The 21736-nt window shown below is 45.2% G+C and overlaps 1 protein-coding gene across 1 annotated transcript; it reads left to right on the forward strand.

Annotated features, from left to right (window-relative positions):
• Positions 1–2101: 2101 nt before the first annotated feature.
• TRIML2 (tripartite motif family like 2) lies at positions 2102–21507 on the forward strand. The gene is made up of 8 exons (XM_053598182.1): positions 2102–2185; positions 8040–8292; positions 8722–8817; positions 11645–11839; positions 14386–14526; positions 17788–17810; positions 17968–18065; positions 20942–21507. The coding sequence occupies exons 2-8, from the start codon at positions 8095–8097 to the stop codon at positions 21505–21507; spliced, it is 1317 nt and encodes a 438-aa protein (XP_053454157.1). The 5' UTR covers positions 2102–2185; positions 8040–8094.
• The last annotated feature ends 229 nt before the right edge of the window (positions 21508–21736 follow it).

A 21736-nucleotide genomic window follows, 5' to 3' on the forward strand; every position in this document is an offset into this window, starting at 1 on the left:
CTGTTGCCCTGAGTAGAGTGCTGTTTGTCTCACAGCTCACAGCAACTTCCAACTCCTGGGCTCAAGCGATTCTCCTGTCTCCGCCTCCCAAGTAGCTGCGACTATAGGTGCCCACCACAATGCCCGGCTATTTTTTGGTTGCAACCATCGTTGTTTGGCAGGCCCGGGCTAGACTAGAACCCGCCAGCTCAGGTGTATGTGGCTAGTGCCTTAGCCTCTTGAGCCACAGGCGCTGAGCCTAGAATATTATCTTGAGGGCTTTTTTTTTTTTTTGTAGAGACAGAGTTTCACTTTATTGCCCTGGGTAGAGTGCCTAGGCGTCACACAGCTCACAGCAACCTCCAACTCCTGGGCTTAGGCGATTCTCCTGCCTCAGCCTCCTGAGTAGCTGGGACTACAGGCGCCCGCCACAACGCCTGGCTATATCTTGAGGGCTTTTTTCCTGTGGAATTGTCACTACAAGGGTGAGAATCATTAAAAAAAAAAAATACTTAAGGCTGGCTTCGGTGGCTCACATCCATAATCCCAGCCCTCTGGGAAGGGGAGTGGGGACAATTGCTTGAGCCTAGGAGTTGGAGACCAGCCCAAACAAGAGCAAGACACAGTCTTTACTAAAAATAGGAAAACTAGGGGCGGGGCCTGTGGCTCAGTCGGTAAGGTGCCGGCCCCATACACTGAGGGTGGTGAGTTCAAACCCGGCCCCTGGCGAACTGCAACCAAAAATAGCTGGGCGTTGTGGCGGGCGCCTGTAGTCCCAGCTACTCGGGAGGCTGAGGCAAGAGAATCGCCTAAAGCCCAGGAGTTGGAGGTTGCTGTGAGCTGTGTGATGCCACGGCACTCTACTGAGGGCCATAAAGTGAGACTCTGTCTCTCCAAAAAAAAAAAAAAAATAGGAAAACTAGGGTGGTGCCTGTGGCTCAAAGGAGTAGGGCACTGGCCCCATATGCTTGAGGTGGAGGGTTCAAACCCAGCCCCAGCCAAAAACTGCAAAAAAAAAAAAAGAAAGAAAGAAAAAAGAAAAATAGAGTTTTGGCCCGGTGCCTGTGGCTCAAGCGGCTAAGGCAAGCAGCTAAGGCGCCAGCCACATACACCCGAGCTGGCGGGTTTGAATCCAGCCTGGGCCTGCCAAACAACAATAACGACTGCAACCAAAAAATAGCCGGGCCTTGTGACAGGCACCTATAGTCCCAGCTACTTGGGAGGAGGAGGCAGGAGAATCGCTTGAGCCCAGGACTTGGAGATTGCTGTGAGCTGTGATAACACAGCACTCTACCCAGGGTGACAGCTTGAGGCTCTGTCTCAAAAAAAATAAACAACAACAAAAAAACTAAAACTAAATAAATAATAAATTATTAAAAAAAGAAAATAGAAAAACTAACCTGACTTGGTGTTAGCTACTCAGAGGCTGAAGGAGAATCTTTTGAGTCCAAGAGTTTGAGGTTGCTGTGAGCCAAGGCACTTAGCCTGGGTTAACAGAGTGAGACTGGGTCTCTAAATAAATACTTAAGGGGCTAGATGTGCTGGAGACACAAAGAACAAAGAACAATTTTTTTTTTTTTTTTTTTTAAGACAAGAGTCTCACTCTGTTGCCTGGGTAGAGTGCAGTGAGTCATTACAGCTCTCAGCAACCTTAAAATCTTGGGCTTGAGCCATCCTCCTGCCTCAGCCTCCCGAGTAGCTGGGACTACAAGCACCACCACCACCACCACGCCAGGCTAGTTTTTAGAGACGGGTTCTCGGTTTTGCTCTGTCTGGTCTCAAACTCCGGAGCTCAAGCAATCCACCTGCCTTGCCCTCCCAGCAAGCTGGAGTTATAGGTGTGAACCACCCTGCCAGGCACAAAAAAAAACAAAATAACCACTCACACCCCAGAGATTGAAACTCCAAACTGCTGAATCAGGGCTGCTCTATAGACTCCACCCTAATACGCTGAATCTGACTTCCTGGGGGTGGGGCCAAAAAGTTAGCATTTTAATAATAAACTCAGATGATTCCAAAGCCCTAGGAGGGTTTGATAACCACTGTCCTGGAGTAATTGTAGTAATATGATTTGAACTTCCTGGATGCAGACCTGAGGGCGGCGGCAGGGGCTGAGGGCCCGCGCCCGGATAAAATGCTCTTCACTGGGTGTGATGGAAGCTTTTTCCCCTGAAGGAAACTCCCGGGATTACTGCAAAGAAAATAAGTAAGCTTGCCGCTGTAAATCCTGGTTTTCTTTCTTAATCCTGGTGCTCTTTAAATTTCTAAACTTGATCTTGGTATCTGTAGATCTTAGTATATATGGAAACTTAAATATAGGGTGGATAAAAGAATAAGTGAGGAAGCCAGAGGCAGGGCAAAGAAAAAAATTAGGGAAAAAAAACGATGGTAAAGATAGAAATCGGGCACATACTGGGGGGAAAAATTGTGCCTCAACATTCCTCTCTCTTGGTTTCTGTAAAAATATTTAACCACCTTTTCCCTATCCTCTGATTTCACCTTAAGTTTGAATTTTTTCTGGTTCGACATAGAATATTTCCTCCCACACAGTCTTGTTCTGTAGACCTGGATAGAGTGCGGTGCCGTCAGAACTCCCAGCATCCACAAATTTCTGGGCTCAAGCAATTATCCTGCCTCAGGCTCCCTAGTAGCTGGGACTACAGGTTATTTTCTTTTTGTTTACCAGGCTCCGGCCAGGTTCAAACCCACCAGCCCTGGAGAATGTGGTCAGCGTCCTACCTATCCTCTCGCCTTGGTCTCCCGAGTAGCTGGGACTACAGGTGCCCGCCGCAATATCAGGCTATTTGTAGAGACGGGGGACTCACTCTTGCTTAGGCTGGTCTCCAACATGTGAGCTCAGGCGACCCGCCTACCAGAATGCTAATACTTTTTCTGTTTTTTTGTTGTTGTTGTTGTTGTTTTTCGTGGAGACAGAGTCTCACTCTTGCCCTGGGTAGAGTAGCGTCACAGCTCACAGCAACTTCCAACTCCTGGGCTTAGGCGATTCCCTTGCCTCAGCTTCCTGAGGAGCTCGGACCACAGGCGCCTGCCACAACACCTGGCTATTTTTTGTTGCAGTTTGGCTGGGGCTGGGTTTGAACCTACCACCCTCAGTGTATGGGGCAGGCGCCCTAACCACTGAGCCACAGGCGCCGCCCTAGGTTTTTTTGTTTTTTGTAGAGAAGACTGGGTCTTGCTTTTGCGGGCAGGTCTTGAACACCTGCCCACAAAGGATGCTCCCCCCTAATCCTCTCAGCGTGCTGGGATTACAGGCGTGAGCCACCGCCCCCAGGAGAGTATCTTTAGAAGTTTTTTTAATTCATCTATGTCTGATGTGATTAAGTTTCTTAGGAATGTAGAGTGGCTCACAGGTAAATTTTTTTTAGATAAAAGTGGAGTGTGGTCGTGGTGGTGGCTGCCTGTAGTCCCAGCTACTGGGTGGGGTTGGGGGTGGGGGCTGAAGCTGGAGGATTGCTGGAGTCCAGTAGTTCTGGGCTGTGTTGTGCTATGCTGGTTGGGTGTCTGCACTAAATTTGGCATCAATATGGAGACCTGCTGGAAGCAGGGGCCGTCAGGTTGCCTAAGGAGGGGTGAATCATCCCAGGCTGGAAACGGAGCAGGTCAAAACTCCTGTGCTGGTTAATAATGGGATTTTGCCTGTGGAACAGCCACTGTACTCTAGCCTGGAAAGCGAGGGGAGACCCCGTCTCTTAAAAAGAAGAAAAGAAAAGAAAAGAAAAATCAAATCAATTAGCTACTAAGAAAATAGAACAAAGCTCTGAGTAAAGGGAAGGGGAAATCTTTGCCAGTTTAGGGTATGTTAATTTGAAGTGCTTATTGCAAAAGAGCTGAGAGGTCTGTGTCAGGCAGGGACATTTAAATTGGAGAGTGATACTTCAATCTTTGGAGATAAATGAGGTTGTCTAGGGAGAGACTATAGGACAGGAATATGCAGCCAGAATTGAACCCTGAGCACCCTAAGATTTAGAGCAGGGGTCCTCAAACTGTGGCCTGCAGGCCACATGAGGCAGTGTGATTGTATTTGTTCACGTTTTGTTTTTTTACTTCAAAATAAGGTATGTGCAGTATGCATAGGAATTTGTTCATAGTTTGTTTTTGTTTTGTTTTTTTGTAGAGACAGAGTTTCACTTTATGGCCCTAGGTAGAGTGCCATGGCATCACACAGCTCACAGCAACCTCCAACTCCTGGGCTTAAGTGATTCTCTTGCTTCAGCTCCCAAGTAACTGGGACTACAGGCGCCCGCCACAACACCCGGCTATTTTTTTTTTTTTTTTTTGTAGAGATAGAGTCTCACTTTATGGCCCTCGGTAGAGTGCCGTGGCATCACACAGCTCACAGCAACCTCCAACTCCTGGGCTTATAAGCGATTCTCTTGCCTCAGCCTTCCGAGTAGCTGGGACTACAGGCGCCCGCCACAACGCCCGGCTATTTTTTGGTTGCAGTTTGGCCGGGGCCGGGTTTGAACCCGCCACCCTCGGTATATGGGGCCGGCGCCCTACCGACTGAACCACAGGCGCCACCCCACCCGGCTATTTTTTTGTTGCAGTTCGGCTGTGGCGGGGTTTGAACCCGCCACCCTCGGTATATAGGGCTGACGCCTTACCGACTGAGCCACCTACAGTCCAGCCCTCCAAAGATCTGAGGGACAGTGAATTGGCCCCCTGTTTAAAAAGTTTGAGGATGCCTGATTTAGAGGTTCAAAAGAACACACAGGCAAAAATGGTGGCTGGGAACCAGACCAGTAATTTAAGAAGGTCTTGATGGGCTACATACAGTTGACCACTGCTGGGACCTCAAGGAAAATTTGAGTTGGTGAATTTCTTTATTTTGGTAACCAGGGGAGTCCTCTGGACATGTTTAGGGAGGCAAGACCAGGAAAGCTAGTAGTGAGTTGAAAGATCTAAGCAGAAGAAAAGATTAGAAAATACTCAAAGACAAATAAATGGAAAATATTTATATAATATACAAGAGGCTACCCACCCCCCCCTTTTTTTTTTGTTTTAGCAAAGAATCAATAATTTATGTGGCTACTCTTTGAGATCTATAAATAGCTCTTAAAAATGACCAAAAACCAAATGATACATGACAGGTGGCGCCCAGCCAGCTCAGTGGAGCTGGTGGTGCGGGGGAGGGGAAAGCAGCAGACCGGCTGCCTCTGCCTTGGTGGTGTTGGTGCCGTGGCAGTGAGCTGGAGGGTAGGCAGGGGCGCTCCGCAGAAGGCTTCAGTAGCCGGAGGGGCCAGACAACATTTGGGGAGACACCAGTATCTTAGGTTTCCCTCCCCTTGCACTTGCAGCTGAACAGGGAACTCCCCCATTTCCTAGGCCTGGTCAATTTCATGTGTGTTTCCTAGGCCTGGAAATGAAAGGGATTGTAGCCATTCATTTGCGACCTAGACATGTCCCAGACATGCTGTCCCAGACAGGCTAACTGTAACTCTGAGCCCTGCTAAAAGAGGGTGGCACGCGACTACATATATCCCTAGACAAAGAGTCAGGAGACAGTGAGAGCTTTTCTCTCCCGACTTGGGTTTTCTCTCTCTGCTGGTAGCTTTGGTGTTCTTGTATTCTTTTCTGTAAGTAAATGTTGTCTTACCACTGATCTGTGGTCCATGGATTCATTCTTCAATTCACCGGAGACCAAGAACCTACTGAAGACTAAATTCGGGTATCACTAACAGAAGAAAATAAGAGGCTTGAAAGTAGGAGTCACAGCAAAAGAAATGAAAATGGTTCTTAAATTAATGATAAGAAAATCTTTACACTGAGTAAAATAAATGAAAGTTGAAAATATATCAAGATACTGTTTCACACCCAGTTGACTGGTAATAATCCAAAAGTTTAATGCCTTTCTCATATGTGGCCTGGAGGGCAAAACTGTTCAGTGCAGCTCTTGTGGATGAGAAACCTGTATGTACCAAAACTGTAAATGCATTTAGCTACAATTACATTTGTAAAGAATATGCCTTTAAGGCCAAGATTTTCACCTTCTTGATTTCAGGGTTCTTTTGCACTGAAGTTATTGATGAAGGGCCAACCCAGGTGGCTCACACCTGTAATCTCTGGATTCTGGGAGGCCAAGGCTGGTGGATCCTTGAGCTCAGGAGTTCAAGACCAGCCGGAGCAAGAGCAAGACCCCTAACTCTACTAAAAATAGAAAAACTAGCTGGGCGTGGTGGTGGACACCTGTAGTCCCAACTACTGGGGAAGCTGAGGCAGGAGGATCTTTGCTATGAGCTATGATTCCAGGGCACTCTACTCAGAAGGAAAGAGTGAGACTCTTATGTCTCAAAAAAAAAAAAAAAATCTTTTTTTTTTATTTTATTTTTTTTGTAGAGACAGAGTCTCACTTTATGGCCCTCTGTAGAGTGCTGTGGCTCACACAGCTCACAGCAACCTCCAACTCCTGGGCTTAAGCGATTCTCTTGCCTCAGCCTCCCAAGTAGCTGGGACTACAGGCGCCCGCCACAACGCCCGGCTATTTTTTGGTTGCAGTTTGGCCGGGGCCGGGTTTGAACCCGCCACCCTCGGTATATGGGGCCAGTGCCTTACTGACTGAGCCACAGGAGCCGCCCAAAAAAAAAAAAAAAAAAAATTAAAAATTCATTGATGAAGAGCCTTTGTTTGTATGTTTAACATCTATATTTACTGTATCAGAAATTAAAATTGCATTTTAAAATTACTAATTCACTTAATAAAAATGATCTTTTCGTCTGAAACAGAATTAATTATTGGGAAGCTTGGTTTCAGAACAGCTATATATATATGTATATGTAATGTATATGTATGTATATAATGTATATGTAAATATATATGTATATATATTTCTTTTTAGAAACAGAGTCTCACTTTATTGCCCTCGGTAGAGTGCCATGGTGTCACACAGCTCACAGCAACCTCAGATCCTGGGCTTAGGCGATTCTCCTGCCTCAGCCTCCTGAGTAGCTGGGACTACCGGCATCTGCCACTACGCCCGGCTATTTTTTTGTTGCAGTTTGGCCAAGGGCCGGGTTTCAACCCGCTACCCTCAATATATGGGGCTGGCGCCCTACTCATTGAGCCACAGGCCGCCCAACCCAGCTATTTATTTATTTATGTATTTGAGACGGAATCTTAAGCTGTCGTCCTGGGTAGAGTGCCATGGCATCATGCTACAGACGCCTGCCACAACGCCTGGCTATTTTTCTGTTGCAGTTGTCATTGTGTTTTTTTTTGGTGGCCAGGCTGGATTTCAACCCACCAGCTTTGGTGTATGTGGCTGGCGCCCTAGCCTCTTGAGCTACAGGCGCCACCCCAGACACAGTCTTACATTGTTGCCCTCAGTAGAGTGCCATGGCTACCTCAGTCTTTTCAGGCTAAAGGGATTCTCCTGCCTCAGCACCCCAAAGAGCTGGGACTACAGGTGGGTCTTGCTCTAGCTCAGGCTGGTCTCAAACTCCTGAGCTCAAACTCCTCGGCCTCCCAGACTGTTAGGATTACAGGCATGAGCCACCACACTTAGCCAAAACAGCCATATTTTCTATCTGTATTCCATGTGTTGCAACAAGTTGATTTGGTTAACATGTATGAAGGAAATTTGAAGTCACACATAGATATTTTGAAAAGGGGGAGTATTCTAATAATAGTCTTTTCAGATAATTACTTTTTTGTCTGTAATTCTATCAGTGGACTTTGTGCTCTGTTTCCTCCCCCAGATCTAAACTTCATGAACACTTATTAGAACTGCAATTTTATTGAGCTTTTTTCCCCACTAAATGATCGACAAAGAAGTACTGTTATGCTTCTGCTTGTCATCAATTTCCAGCCTATTGAGACCATTGGAAGATTCCGGAGAGTCTCTCTGACCTTAGAACCCTGGCTGACTCTGTCTCCTTCCCCAAGTTCATAGCTACTGAGGGTCATTGGATTTGAGGTGTGCAGGATTTCCTTACCTGCTCTATGAGTGTGGATGCTTTGCTCGGTCTTTGCAGGACCCTCACGTTGCTGAGCTTGGATGCCCCAGGAAGCAAAAGGAAGCCTGACAGCCTTTTCCTTTTCAGAGTTCAGGGAGGTCATCCACACCAAAAATAAACAGGCCAGCTCTCAACCAAGGTCATGCACCAAGATAGCCAAAGGTTCGGACCCCAGTTACAGCCCAACATGGTGGAGGTTGCCTATTGTGAGGTACACTTGGAACCAGCCTGGCTGTTCTGTGAAGATGACCAAGTCACACTTTGTAGCACCTGCTTCCAGAGCCCAGAACACAAGCATCACGTGGTGCATGGGGTACAACAAGCTGCCGAGAGTTACAGGGTAAGCTTAATGCATATCTCAAGTCCCTCTGATGGAGGATTGATTGATTGATTGAACGGATACTCTGATTCTCCAAAACTATTCCCTTAGTTCATGTCTATTAAATAATACCAGACACATTTCTTATTTATTTATTTATTATTTAGTTTTGAGACTGAGCCTTGGGTAGAGTGCTGTGGTGTCATAGCTCACAGCAACCTCAAACTCTTGGGCTCAAGAGATCATCCTACCTCAGCCTCCAGAGTGCTGTGATAACAGGCAGGAGCCACCCCATCCAGCCCAAGTTCCATATTAAGTTAGGTCTTCAACGTCAATGCTAAGAAAGCACTGTCAGAGCTTATGGCCTTTTAGTTATCTAAGTTTAGGGTTCCGATTATTCTAAAACAATTAACTTACCTGGAATTTTGTGCTCTTTTTTTTTCTCTACAGAAGTTATTCCAAGAAATATTAAACACCTTGAAGGAGAAAGTGGAAGTAACTAAAAGCATATTGTGTGATGAGCAAGAAAGAATGATGATGATTCAGGTCAGCACTTATCTTAATTCTTAGGGGAAAATTAACAATCATGTTAGATAGCAAGTACTATGTTGTAAACAAAGTCAAAAGAGTGCTATGAAAGCAGGAAAAAAATCTGAAATCCATAAAAAGGAAAGGTGCTAATATCTTAACACATAAAAAGTTCTTAAATGAATAAGAAAAAGACTAGAAACTTAATTTTAAAAATGACCAAAGAAACAAGTTTGCAGAATCCTAGTCCACCCTTCAAAGCAATTTTGGAACTCTTTTTCTGAAATGGCCATCAGAACTGTCATTGTACAAGGTAGAACAAATAAGTTTGAGAACTTATCCCATAAAAAATGCTTTGAAAGGTGGACTAGGTGTTGGTGTTGGTGCATAGCTTCCCAACAGGAGAACTTTGCAGGTGACCTTAGTGATCTTCACCAGTGAGGTGTGTCCCACTTTTTCTGGGATGAGTTCCTGTAGGCCTCATACATTCCAGTGGAAGTAAACAAAGTAAGTTCATTGTAAAGTATGTTACATGGTAAGTGCTATGAAATTGCAAAAGAAAGTGGCAGGTTACACTTTTAAATAAAGTGGTCAGGACCTTGCTATTCACAAAGTGGCACATGAAGAGACTCAAAGAGGCAGGGATAGACTCAGAGATTCTTGTGGTCATCACAGGGAATATCCTGGGTGCAGGGAATGAAGTCTAGAGCCCAGGGCTGAGGCATCCGGCTGGGTGCACAGAGGAAGTTAGAGTGTGACTGGTGTGATCAGATGACAAAGAGGCCTGGTCCTTTGGGTCAACTAAATGACACAGGGACCCTGCTGGGATGTCAGTGGTGGAAGAGCCAGGTGATTTAACTTTGATTTTCACAAAACACTCTAGCTGCTGAATGAAAACAAACTGTAGGGGAGGGCAGAAGCTGTCCTGCGGACTCTTGGAATGGGATGGTGGTGAGCTGGGGACACAGGTAGCAGAGAGGGAGTGAGGCGTGGTCAACTCTTGATTCTACTGAGTCTCTTGAGATTATCTGTAAGATGACTACCCCCAAATATATATCTCTAACCCACACCGCCAGACTGTCATGTCCAGTTTCCTACTTAGCATCTCTCCTTGGATGTCTAATTGAATCAAATTCATTATATGCCAAACCTAGCTGTGATGTGCTCCCACCTCTGGAATCCAGTTCTTCCCTCGTTTCCCCCTCTCTATTTGGCAATTCCAGCCCTCTGGTTGCTTAGTCTAGAAAAGTTGGTGGCTTCCATCCTCGCCTCCTTTATTCCCTCACACCTCGTATTCCAAGCATCCCAAAATCCCACTTGTCCTATTCTAATGCTCTGGTTGTTTTCTGTCTTTATTTTATTTTTATTTTTTTGGAGACAGAGTCTCACTTTGTCGCCCTTGGCAGAGTACCATGGCAGCATAGCTCACAGCAACCTCAAACTCCTGGGCTTAACTGATCCTCTTGCCTCAGCTTCCTGAGTAGCTGGAACTACAGGTGCCTATCACAACACCCGGCTAGTTTTTCTATTTTTTTTTTTTTTTTTGTAGAGACAGAGTCTCACTTTATGGCCCTCGGTAGAGTGCCATGGCATCACACAGCTCACAGCAACCTCCAACTCCTTGGCTTAAGCTATTCTCTTGCCTCAGCCTCCCAAGTAGCTGGGACTACAGGCGCCCACCACAACGCCCAGCTATTTTTTGGTTGCAGTTCAGCCAGGCCCGGGTTTGAACCCGCCACCCTCGGTACATGGGGCCAGCGCCTTACCGACTGAGCCACAGGCACCGCCCTCTATTTTTTTTTTTTTTATTGTTAAATCATAGCTGTGTACATTAGTGCAATCAAGGGGTACAATGTGCTGGTTTCATATACAATCTGAAATATTCTCATCAAACTGTTCAACGTACTTTTTTTATTTTTAGCAGAGATGGGGTTTCAGACAATCCACCTGCCTCAGCCTTACAGACTTCTAGAATTATGGGCATCACACCCAGCTATGCTTCTTAACTTTTCTTTTTTTTTCTTTTTTTTTGTAGAGACAGGGTCTCACTTTATGGCCCTCGGTAGAGTGCTGTGGCATCACACAGCTCACAGCAACCTCCAACTCCTGGGCTTAAGCGATTCTCTTGCCTCAGCCTCCCGAGTAGCTGGGACTACAGGTGCCCGCCACAACGCCCGCCTATTTTTTGGTTGCAGTTTGGCCCGGGCCGGGTTTGAACCCGTCACCCTCGGTATATGAGGCCGGTGCCTTACTGACTGAGCCACAGGCACCGCCCCTTCTTAACTTTTCTAAGTCAGTTAACATTCCTGATCTATTAACATTCCTCATCTGCATTTCATGTTCTAAGAGTGTGACTGATCTTGACTCAAATTCCATTTGCTCTTTGGATTTCTGCCTTTGATGTCTTTCCCTTATCTATCTTTTTGTTGGTTTTTTTTTTTTTTTTTTTTGAGACAGAGTTTCACTATGTTGCCCTCCATAAGGGCTATGGAGTTCACAGCAAGCTCAAACTCTTGGGCTTAAGTGATTCTCTTGCCTTAGCCTCTGAAGTAGGCACCCGCCACAATGCCTGGCTGTTGTTTTTTTTTGTTGTTGTAGTTGTCATTGTTGTTTAGGAGGCCTGGGATTGGGTTCAAACCCTTCAGCCCAGTGTATGTGGCCAGTGCTCTAACCATTGAGCATGGGCACTGAGCCCCCTTATCTTTCTATTGAGCTCAGAGATGGAAAGAGTACATTGTGGTCAACATAAGGTAGATATAAGGCCAAGCAAGGTGAGTACAGTGTATGTACTCTTTGTCTTGTCGTGTTTAACCTGGAGTCTATCCCACCTGTGTCTATGAGGAAGGAAGAGGAGCAGAATTTTAAAGAGATGATTGAGTCTGAATACAGGACCAGGCTCCGGGTATTGAGTGAAGAGGACGAGGGGCACCTGCTCAGAGCACCAGGATGCAGGCCAGCTTTAAGCTTGGGAGAAGCCAGTCGGAACCAATTCTTCGAAGCCGCAGCAGAACTAGTGGAGAACCCCCAGGGAACTCTACAGGTGGGATGTTGAAACAGCACCCTTGTAGTTGAGAAATAAGAAAGAGAACACCAGAACATTATTTCAGTTCCGGAATAAGGCATCCAGTGACAGCGGCAGGTGTAGTAAATGAATGTAGATATCCACCTCATAATTCTGTTTCTATGAATTCATCCTTACATGCGTATAAAAAGACACAGATAAGGTAAAATATACCTGTAAGTATATTTGTATATACAGAGGGTGCCCCCAAAAAATGGTATGTGCACATTTTAAGAAAGGAAAAACTGTATTAAAATTATAATACTCAATATACACCAGTAACGTTTGTCATCTTTGTGTGTGTGTGTGAGTCACAGTCCCACTTTGTTCCCCCAGGTAGAGTGCTATGGCATCATAGCTCATGGCAACCTGAAACTCTTGGGCTCAAGTGATCCTCTTGGCCTCAGTCTCAAGAATAGCTGGAACTATAGGCGCCAGGCTGTTTTTAGAGGCAGGGTCTTACTCTGGCTCAGGCTGGTCTCTACCCTGTGAGCAGAGGCAATCCGCCTACCTCAACCTCCCAGAGTGCTGGGATTATAGACATGAGCCATGGCAGTCATCTTGTATATTGTATCTTGTATATTTTGTAATTGCATATGTCAAATGTGACTTGATGCTGCAATTTTAATACAGCTTTTTCCTTTATCTCTCTCTCTTTTTTTTTTCTACACAGAGTCTCACTCTGTCCCCCTGGGCACAGTGCTGTGGCATCATAGCTCATGGCAACCTCAAAATCCTGGGTTCAAGTGATCCTCCTGCCCCAGCCTCCCAAGTAGCTGGGACTACAGGCACCTGCCACCATGCCCAACTTTTTTTCTGTTTTTACTAGAGATGGGATCTGGCTTTACTCACACTGATATTAAACTCCTGAGCTCAAGGGATCCACCTGCCTCAGTCTTCCAGAGTGCTGGGATTACAGGCGTGAGCCGCTGTGCCCGGACATTTCTTCCTTTTTTTGCTATTGTCTATATCAGTACATTATACTGCAGATATATTTACACATATATGGGCAAGGTAACACTATAAAACTGAGTTTCAGTATAAGACCATGGATTAGAATTAACCTTAGAAGCCAGGTAGATGGAGTTCCTATGTGAGTTCTGGTATTATGTAGCTCCTAAGTGGCTTTGGGCCTGTTGATTGATTTCTGACTCAGTTTCTTTAGGTGTAAAAGGGTGGTGTCAACGGCTTCTCATTCATAACATTGTGATGTTCCAGAGAGATGTCTATGTAAATCTCATAGTGTCTTGTACTTATTAAGCAATCGATAAGTAATAGGTATCATTGTTTCTATTATAACGCTTACAGATAGCAAGAGATTAGAAATGCCCCATATCTGCTAGATCTGGTGGGTCAAGCCTATAATCTCAGCAATCTGGGAGGCTGAGGCAGGAGGATCCCTTGAGCTGGGAGTTGGAGACTAGCCTGAGCAAGAGTGAGATCCTAGCTGTACTAAAAATAGAAAAACTAGCCAAGAATCACGGTGGGCACCTATAGTCCCAGCTACTTGGGAGGCTGATGCAGGAGAATCCCTTGATCCCAGGAGTTGGACATTTCTGTGAGTTAGGCTGAGGCCAGAATACTCTAGCCTAGGCAACAGAATGAGACTCTATCCTATATCTGTCAACATAAAATTCAGAAAATAAATGGCACTACATTCATAATATGGAATACTTGTCAGCAAATTAAAAGGATATCATCATGGCTCTGTACTTGGATACAGAACACTCTCTGAGAAAAAAGCAAATTGTCACTAATAATAGCAGCAGAGTATAATATGCCATCATTGATGGTTTATTTTTCCTAAATAATATAATCTTGTGCTTATGTGACTATATTTGGAAGGATAAATATAGGAATTATTCATTACTCCTCATTATTTGATAGAATTCATTTTTAATTAAATTATAATAAATTGGGCGGCACCTGTGGCTCAGTGAGCAGGGTGCCGACCCCATATACCAAGGGTGGTGGGTTCAAACCCAGCCCCGGACAAACTGCAACAACAACAACAACAAAAATAGCCGGGCATTGTGGCGGGTGCCTGTAGTCCCAGCTACTCGGGAGGCTGAGGCAGGAGAATCGCCTAAGCCCAGGAGTTGGAGATTGCTGTGAGCTGTGTGACGCCACGGCACTCTACCGAGGGCCATAAAGTGAAACTCTGTCTCTACAAAAAAAAAAAAAAAAATTATAATAAATTTTACCTCATTTTAATGTAATGAAAAGATAGAAAACTTTCTGAACAAGACACCTCAGCAAAAAAACATGATGCACTTTAGAGGCACGTTGCTCGTCTGAGCAAGCAGGCTGCACTCCCACATGTCCACATCAACTTGACCATGCGTGGCAGGAATAACAGGGTCCAGTTTCTACTGAGAGGTGTCCTACTCAACACAGGAGGATGTCATGACCTTACCTGATTACATCTGCTTATGGCGTGGCATCTCAAGACATTGCGTATGTCTTCGGGACTAAGAGAAGTTGCTAGATATCGAATGAATAGTAATAAAGAGTTTCTTCTATAGAGATTGAGCCATTTGGGGAGAGAGAACATGAATAAACTGAAGGAGAGTGAAGTCCGAGTTTGTCAACAGATCTGCAGCCTCCAAAGTTTCACCACAGAGCTCGAGAAGAAGTGTAGGGGACCAACCTTAGCCTTGCTCAAGGTAAAACTTGGGAGGGGGGTGCGGGGAGGAGGAAACCCCATGATGGTCTCTAATAAAGGAGAGGTGGGTGGGTGCTCATCAGGGGTACTGCCAGGACACGTTCTCCAAAGCTGAGCAGCTAGCTCATTTCCATCGCAAATGGAACTGAGATGTGTATCAGGAAGGTGAGTAATTGGTCAGCAAGTCATAAAGACACCCATACAATGGATATTCTGTGACAATAAAATAGGAACAGTTCCATTGGCACTAAAGTAGTATTTTCCAGATAGCTTATTAAAAGACACCGCTGCTTTTTGCTTCCCTTTCAGAGAGTAAGTATGGCCATCTATAGGTTTGTGCTTGTTGCCATTCACAGACTTGGGCAAAAGGTTACAAAGAGTCAAATGCATCATATTCCCTGGTAACCTTGGAAACAAGGGTAAGAATTATTAGTATAGTATCTGCTGTGGTCTGAATGTTTGTCCCCTTCTGAAATACACAAAGAGTGGCCCCCAAAATGTATGCACCTTTTAAGAAAGGAAAAAACAATTAAATTTGCAATAGTCAAGTTGCCTTTGACTTCTTCAGTTACAATAAGTGCCCAAATGTGACTTTTATTCATCTTTTGTTATTGGTACATGTTGAGTATTACAATTTTATTTTTTTATTTTTTTGAGACAGAGTCTCACTATGTTGCCCTTGGTAGAGTGCCATGGCATCACAACTCATAGCAACCTCTAACTCTCTTGGGCTTAAGCGATTCTCTTGCCTCAGCCTCCCAAGTAGCTGGGACTACAGGTGCCTGCCACAACACCTGGCTATTTTTTGGTTGTAATTGTCATTGTTGTTTTGGTATAATGATTTTTTTTTTTTTGTCAGTTTTTGGCCGGGGCTGGGTTTGAACCCGCCACCTCTGGCATATGGGGCCGCCGGCGGTCATTGTTGTTTTGGAAGGCCCTGGGCCAGGTTCAAACCCACCAGTTCTGGTGTATGTGGCTGGCGCCCTAGCTGCTGAGCTACAGACACCAGCCTACACTTTTATTATTTTTTGAGACAGAGTCTCTCTGTCATCCTGGGTAGATGGCCATGGTGTCATCACATCTCACAGCAACCTCAAATTCTTGGGCTTGAGGGATCCTCCTACCTCAGCCTCCCTAGTAGCTGAGTAATTGGTCAGCAAGTTATAAAGACACCCATACAATGGATATAGGTGCCGACCACACCTGGGTAGTTTATCTGTTTTTAGTAGAGATGGGGTCTCCCTCTTGTTCAAGCTGGTATCAAACTCCTAAGCTCAAGTAATCTACTCTCCTTGGCTTCCTAGAGTTCTAGGATTACAGGTGTGAGCCATCTCACCCACCCAGCCTGAGTATTACAATTTTAATACAGTCTTTCCTTTCTTAAAACATGTATACAAATGTACTCAGCTCTACTAAATTATAGCTTTCACATGAAGGCTATAACCCAACTATAGCACAAGACTATGGGGAAAGGGCCAAGGAAGGGCAAGGGAGAGGGGAGGTCCTGGTGGAGGGAGGGTAATGGGTGGGGCCACACCTAAGGTGCGTCTTAGAATGGGTACAGGCGAAACTTACTAAATGCAGAATACAAATGCCTACATACAGTAACTAAGAAAATGCCATAAAGGCTACGTTGAACAGTTTGATGAGAATATTTCAGATTGTATATGAAACCCGCACATTGTACCCCTTGATTGCACTAATGTACACAGCTATGATTTAACAATAAAAAGAAAGGAAAAAAAAACATGTATACAGGTTTTTTTGGGGACAACTTTTGTATATGTTGAAATCCCTACCCTCAAGGTGATAGTACTGGGAGATGAGGCTTTGGGAGATGATTGGGTACTAGGCTTTGGGAGATGATTGGGTACTAGGGGAGAGATTGCCTTCTATTTTTTTTTTAGAGAGACAGAGTCTCACTTTGTCACCCTTGGTAGAGTGCCATGGCATCACAGCTCACAGCAACCTCCAGCTCTTGGGCTTAGGCAAGTCTCTTGCCTCAGCCTCCTGAGTAGCTGGGACTACAGTGCCTGCCATAATGCCCGCCTATTTTTTGGTTGCAGTTTGGCCGGGGCTGGGTTCGAACCAACCATCCTCGGTATATGGGGCTGGCGCCCTGCCCGCTGGGCCACAGGCGCCACCCCGGGAGAGAGCCGACATGAATGGAATCAGTGCTTTGTAAAAAAGTCTAAGAAAGACTCCTTACCCCTTGGGCCATGTGAGGTTAGAGGGAGATGAAGGCTTTCCACGAGAGATCAGGCCCTCACCAGACCACAAATCTGCTAGCACCTTGATCTTGAAATTCCCAGCCCTCACAGCTGTGAGAAGTAAAATTCTGTCATTAGTAAGCGACTCAGTCTGTGGCATTTTGTTAAGCAGCCTGAACAGACTAAGTGTTGTGTATTATTATTATTATTTTTTTTTTTTCAGACAGTCTCACTTGGTCACCCTGGGTAGAGTGCCGTGGCATTATACATAGCTCGAAGCAGCCTCAAACTCTTGAGTTCAAGCCATCCTTCATCTCAGCCTCCCAAGTAGCTGAAACTACAGGTGCCCGCCACATTGCCCAGCTATTTTTCGAGATGAGGTCTCTCTCTGGCTTAGGCTGGTCTCAAACCGGTGAATTCAGGCAATCCACCCACCTCAGCCTCCCAAGTGCTGGGATTATAGGTGTGAGCCACCCCACCAGGCCAGTGTCGTGTATTTTAAACTTTGTGCAGTCACATACTTGGCCTTTTCATATATAAATTACAATCTTTGTGAGACTCCATATAGATCTACCTGCTAGGTCCCTCTTCGCAGTGTGAGTGCACTCTCTCCTTTGCAAAACCTCTGTAAACAAACCTTTAGGGACAATTTAGTTCTTAGCAACATGCCCAGCCCTGGAGGCTCTGAGGCTGAAAGTGCAGGTGTGGCTCTGCTGGGCTTGCCTCCTGCCCTGACTCCTCCTCCTTGCCCCAGCAAACCACCTCCAGCACAAAGCAAACAGAGGGTGCCATTGAAGAATGAATGTACTAGTCAGATGGTTGAGCTAAGATGTAGACACTGTTTCCCTTGGGAATGTCATAAAATGGTAACAAGCCTTTTTCTGACTTCTACTCTATGTTAGCCTCTGATGTCCAAAAATTAGTACCATGAGGCTGAAGAAATGTCACAGATGTTGATTGCATTATTGTAAGAAAATCTGTTTTCGTGTGCACAGCTCACAAAAGACTCCTAAAATACTCACTTAATAACTTTGCCTCTTTTCTTCCCTTAGGATGCAAAATACTGTTTGGAAAGGTAAGTTTTCATTTGGAATAATTGAGTTGGAAGCAGAGTCCAACGTGTACAGAACATAAGATGCTGGGGTTGGGTGGTCGTGTTCACTGTAGAATGTAATGAATGGATGAAGGGGCTACAGTCTGTGCAGGTGACTGATGTTGCCCTTTCCTTCTAGGAGTGAGTCACTTCTGGTCCAGTGCTTACAGCCTGCTCACCTCACAGACCTGAGTTTATGCTCACCGGGAATGAGCAAAATGCCCAGAGCGCTCCACAGTGAGTTGATACATGTTCACGATTGCAAGGCCACTGTAGCTTTATATTTGAGAATCAAGTTGACCATCTCACCCTAACTAAAAATAAACTCCAGTAGTTTAAAAATTTAAAAAGACTGGAGAGCTTAGTATGCTATATACATTAGAAAACTATCAAGTAAATAACTATATCATCTTAGGTTGAAAGCTTTTCTCTTATAAAAAAAATTTATCCAGTTTCCCAACCCTAAAATGTAATTGCAGGCAGATTCCACTAAAAAATTTAAAACTCCTGGAGCAAAAATTTGTACGTATAATAAAGGATTTATTGCTCCTGTCCCTATGGTTTCCAGAATGTTCTATCAATGGCATCATGCAGTATGTGATCTTTGGAGGCTGGCTTTTTTTTTTTTTTTATTTCAGATTATTATGAGGTACGTATAATAAAGGATTTATTGCTCCTGTCCCTATGGTTTCCAGAATGTTCTATCAATGGCATAATGCAGTATGTGATCTTTGGAGGCTGGCTTTTTTTTTTTTTTTATTATTAATTTCAGATTATTATGAGGGTACAAGCAATTAGGTTATGATGTTTGCATTTGTTCGGTAGAGTCTTTGTTGTAGTTGTGCCCCTCACCCAGGAGGTGAGCCATGTACCCTTATACTATGCCCATTAGATGGAAGTTTACCTATCTTCCACCACCCCCAGCTCCCTCCCTTGCAGGCTGGCTTCTTTAACTTCGCATAATGCAACTGAGCGAGGTACAGCCAAGTCCTTAGATGTGTCAGAAGTTTGTTCCTTTTAATTGTTGCTGGTATTCCATTGTATAAATGCACCATAATTTATTTATCATTTTAAAATTCGATGGATATGGTTTGTTTCCTGGTTTGAGCTGTAAATAATAGTGTGTAGATATGTCCATGCACTTGGTTTTGTACCTCTTGGCTGACAAGGAATGGGATTACCCAACTGGTTTTTCAAACTGCTTGTGCCATTTTACAATCCCACCAATGATGTCTGGTGTGGGAGACTCAGTTACTCAACATGCCCTCCAGCATTTGGTACTATCACTACATTTCATTAGATCCACCCTAATAGTCACGTTAGTGGTATCATTTTAATTTGCACTTCTGGAATGACGTTTAGCATATTTTCATTTGTAAATTTGCCCTCTGAATTTCTACTTTGGTAAAGTACATCTATAAACCTTTTCCTCATTTTGTTATTGCGGGGGGGGCGATAGTATCACTCTGTCACCCTGGGTAGTGTGCCGTGGCGTCACAGCTCACAGCAACCTCAAAATCCTGAGCTCTAGCAGTCCTCCTGCCTCAGCCTCTCAAGTAACTGGGAATGCAGGTGTCTGCCACCATACCCAGCTAGTTTTTCTGTTAGTAGAGACCGGGTCTCACTCTTGCTCAGGCTGGTCTTGAACTCCTGAGTTCAAGGAATCCTCCTGCCTCAGCCTCCCAGAGTGCTGGGATTATAGGTGTAAGCCACTTACCTGGCCCATCTTATAAAATATGCATATCTGTAGGCTGAAAACTACCAAACACTGATGAGGGAACTCAAAGACCTAGATAAATGGAGATATATTGTCAGGAAGTCAGTTCTCCCCAGATGGATGTATAGATTAAGCATGATTCCAGTAAAAATCCCAGCAGCCTGCCCAGGCATAGTAGCTCATGCCTGTAATCCTGGCACCTTGGTTTTATTTTTTTTGGAGACAGAGTCTTACTTTGTCGCCCTTGATAGAGGGCTCTGCTATCATAGCTCATAGCAACCTCAAACTCTTGGGTACAGGCAATTTTCTTGCCTCAGCCTCGATAGTAGCTGGGACTGTAGGCACCTGCCACAATGCCAGGCTATTTTTAAAGATGGGGTTTTGCTCTTGTTCAGGCTAGTCTGTAACCTGTGAGCTCAGGCAATCTACCCACTTCAGCCTCCCAGAGTGCTAGGATCAGAGGTGTGAGCCACCATGCCCAGCCCCAATCCTGCCACTTTGGGAGTCCGAAGCAGAAGGATCCCCTAAAACCAGGAGTTTGAGACCAGCCTGGGCAACAGAGTAAGACCCCCTGTCTCTAAAAAATAAAATGTTTTTTTTGAGACAGAGTCTCACTATGTCACCCTGGGTAGAGTGCTGTGGCGTCACAGCTCACAGCAACCTCAAACTCCTGGGCTTCAGCACTTCTCTTGCCTCAGCCTCCCAAGTAGCTGGGACTACAGGCGACCACCACAATGCCTGGCTATTTTTTTGTGGTGGTTGTTGTAGTTATCATTGTTGTTTGGCAGGCCCTGGCTGAGTTCGAATCCACCAGCTCCCGGGTATGTGGCTGGCACCCTCACTGCAGAGCTACAGGCACTGAGCCACTACAAAAAATTTTTAAAAATAGCTGGGCATGGTAGCTAATACCTGTCATCTCAATTACCCTGAAGGCTAAAGCAGGAAGATCACTTGAGCAGGAGTTATACGCTGCTGTGAGCTGTGACAGAGTGAGGCCCCATTCCAGAACCAAAAAAATTATTTTAATTAAAAAGGAGCTGGGCATGATGTCTCATGCCTATAATTCTAGCACTCTGGGAGGCCAAGGTGGGTGGATTGCTTGAGCTCAGGAGTTGGAGACCAGCCTGAGCAAAAGTGAGACCCCATCTCTAGAAAAATAGCTGGATATTGTGTCGGGTGCCTAGACTTACTGGCAGCTACTCAGGAGGCTGAGGCAGGAGGATCACTTGAGCCCAAGAGTTTGAGGCTGCTGTGAGTTATGACGCTATGGCACTCAATGCCAGGGCAACACAGTGAAACTGTGTCTCGAAAATAATTAATAAATAAAAAGGAAATCATGTCTCCTGCACTGGCACCAATCAACCTCTGAGCTAACTATGTTTTTCTCCCACTATAGGACGTGTGACTTTGGATCCCAGGACAGCTCATCCCTGCCTGGTCCTCTCTGAGGACCTGAGAAGTGTGACAGTTGGAAATACCTGGCAGGATGTGCCTGGGAGCCCGGGGAGATTTGACTTCGGTGCCACAGTTCTGGGAATAGAAAGCTTCAGCTCGGGCAGGCACTACTGGGAGGTTGAGGTGGAAAAGGCAACTAAGTGGCAACTGGGCATATGCCAGGACCCTGCACACAGAAGGGGCCCCATGCCCACCGCTTCTGGAGATAAAGTTCTCCTCATGGGGGCCGTGATGGGCACCGAGTGTACCTTCTGGGTTTTTCCCCCTTTGAAAAAAGTCTCCTTGAGAAAGCCCATGCACAAAGCGGGCCTTTTCCTAGACTGTGAATATGGGCACATATCATTCTACAATGTGACCCAGAGGACCCTCATTTATAATTTCTCTCAGCTCCCCTTCCAAGGACCTGTGAGGCCTGTGTTTTCTCTTTGTATCCCAAATGGAGACACAAATTCAGACTCTCTCACTGTCTCCTCAGGTCATGCTCCTTCTCGCAGTGATGACTGTTAGCCCTTTATCTTCCTGCGTGCAAAAAGCAAGACTTCGTTAGAGAATTTGTATAAAAATCATCTCATGAAAGAGTTCTATGACTTGGAACCAGTTTAATATTCATGAGGGTTTGCATTCACGTGATTTTGAACACCTGTTTACTGAAAGAGGTCGCATTTAAGCTGAATCAGGCATGATTATACCTGAAAGAATGTACACTAATTAGACCCGGTGCATATGCGTGGCAGTA

Source organism: Nycticebus coucang, chromosome 1 (genome assembly GCF_027406575.1).
Source record: "Nycticebus coucang isolate mNycCou1 chromosome 1, mNycCou1.pri, whole genome shotgun sequence".
NCBI classification, from domain to species: domain Eukaryota; kingdom Metazoa; phylum Chordata; class Mammalia; order Primates; family Lorisidae; genus Nycticebus; species Nycticebus coucang.

Excerpts from the sequence above, each read along its gene's own strand:
- TRIML2 (XM_053598182.1), top strand. The coding sequence starts at position 8,095 with ATGCACCAAGATAGCCAAAGGTTCGGACCCCAGTTACAGCCCAACATG. Across the intron at positions 8,293-8,721 it reads AAGCTGCCGAGAGTTACAGG|AAGTTATTCCAAGAAATATT; the intron begins GTAAGCTTAATG and ends TTTTCTCTACAG. Across the intron at positions 17,811-17,967 it reads GCAAAATACTGTTTGGAAAG|GAGTGAGTCACTTCTGGTCC; the intron begins GTAAGTTTTCAT and ends CTTTCCTTCTAG.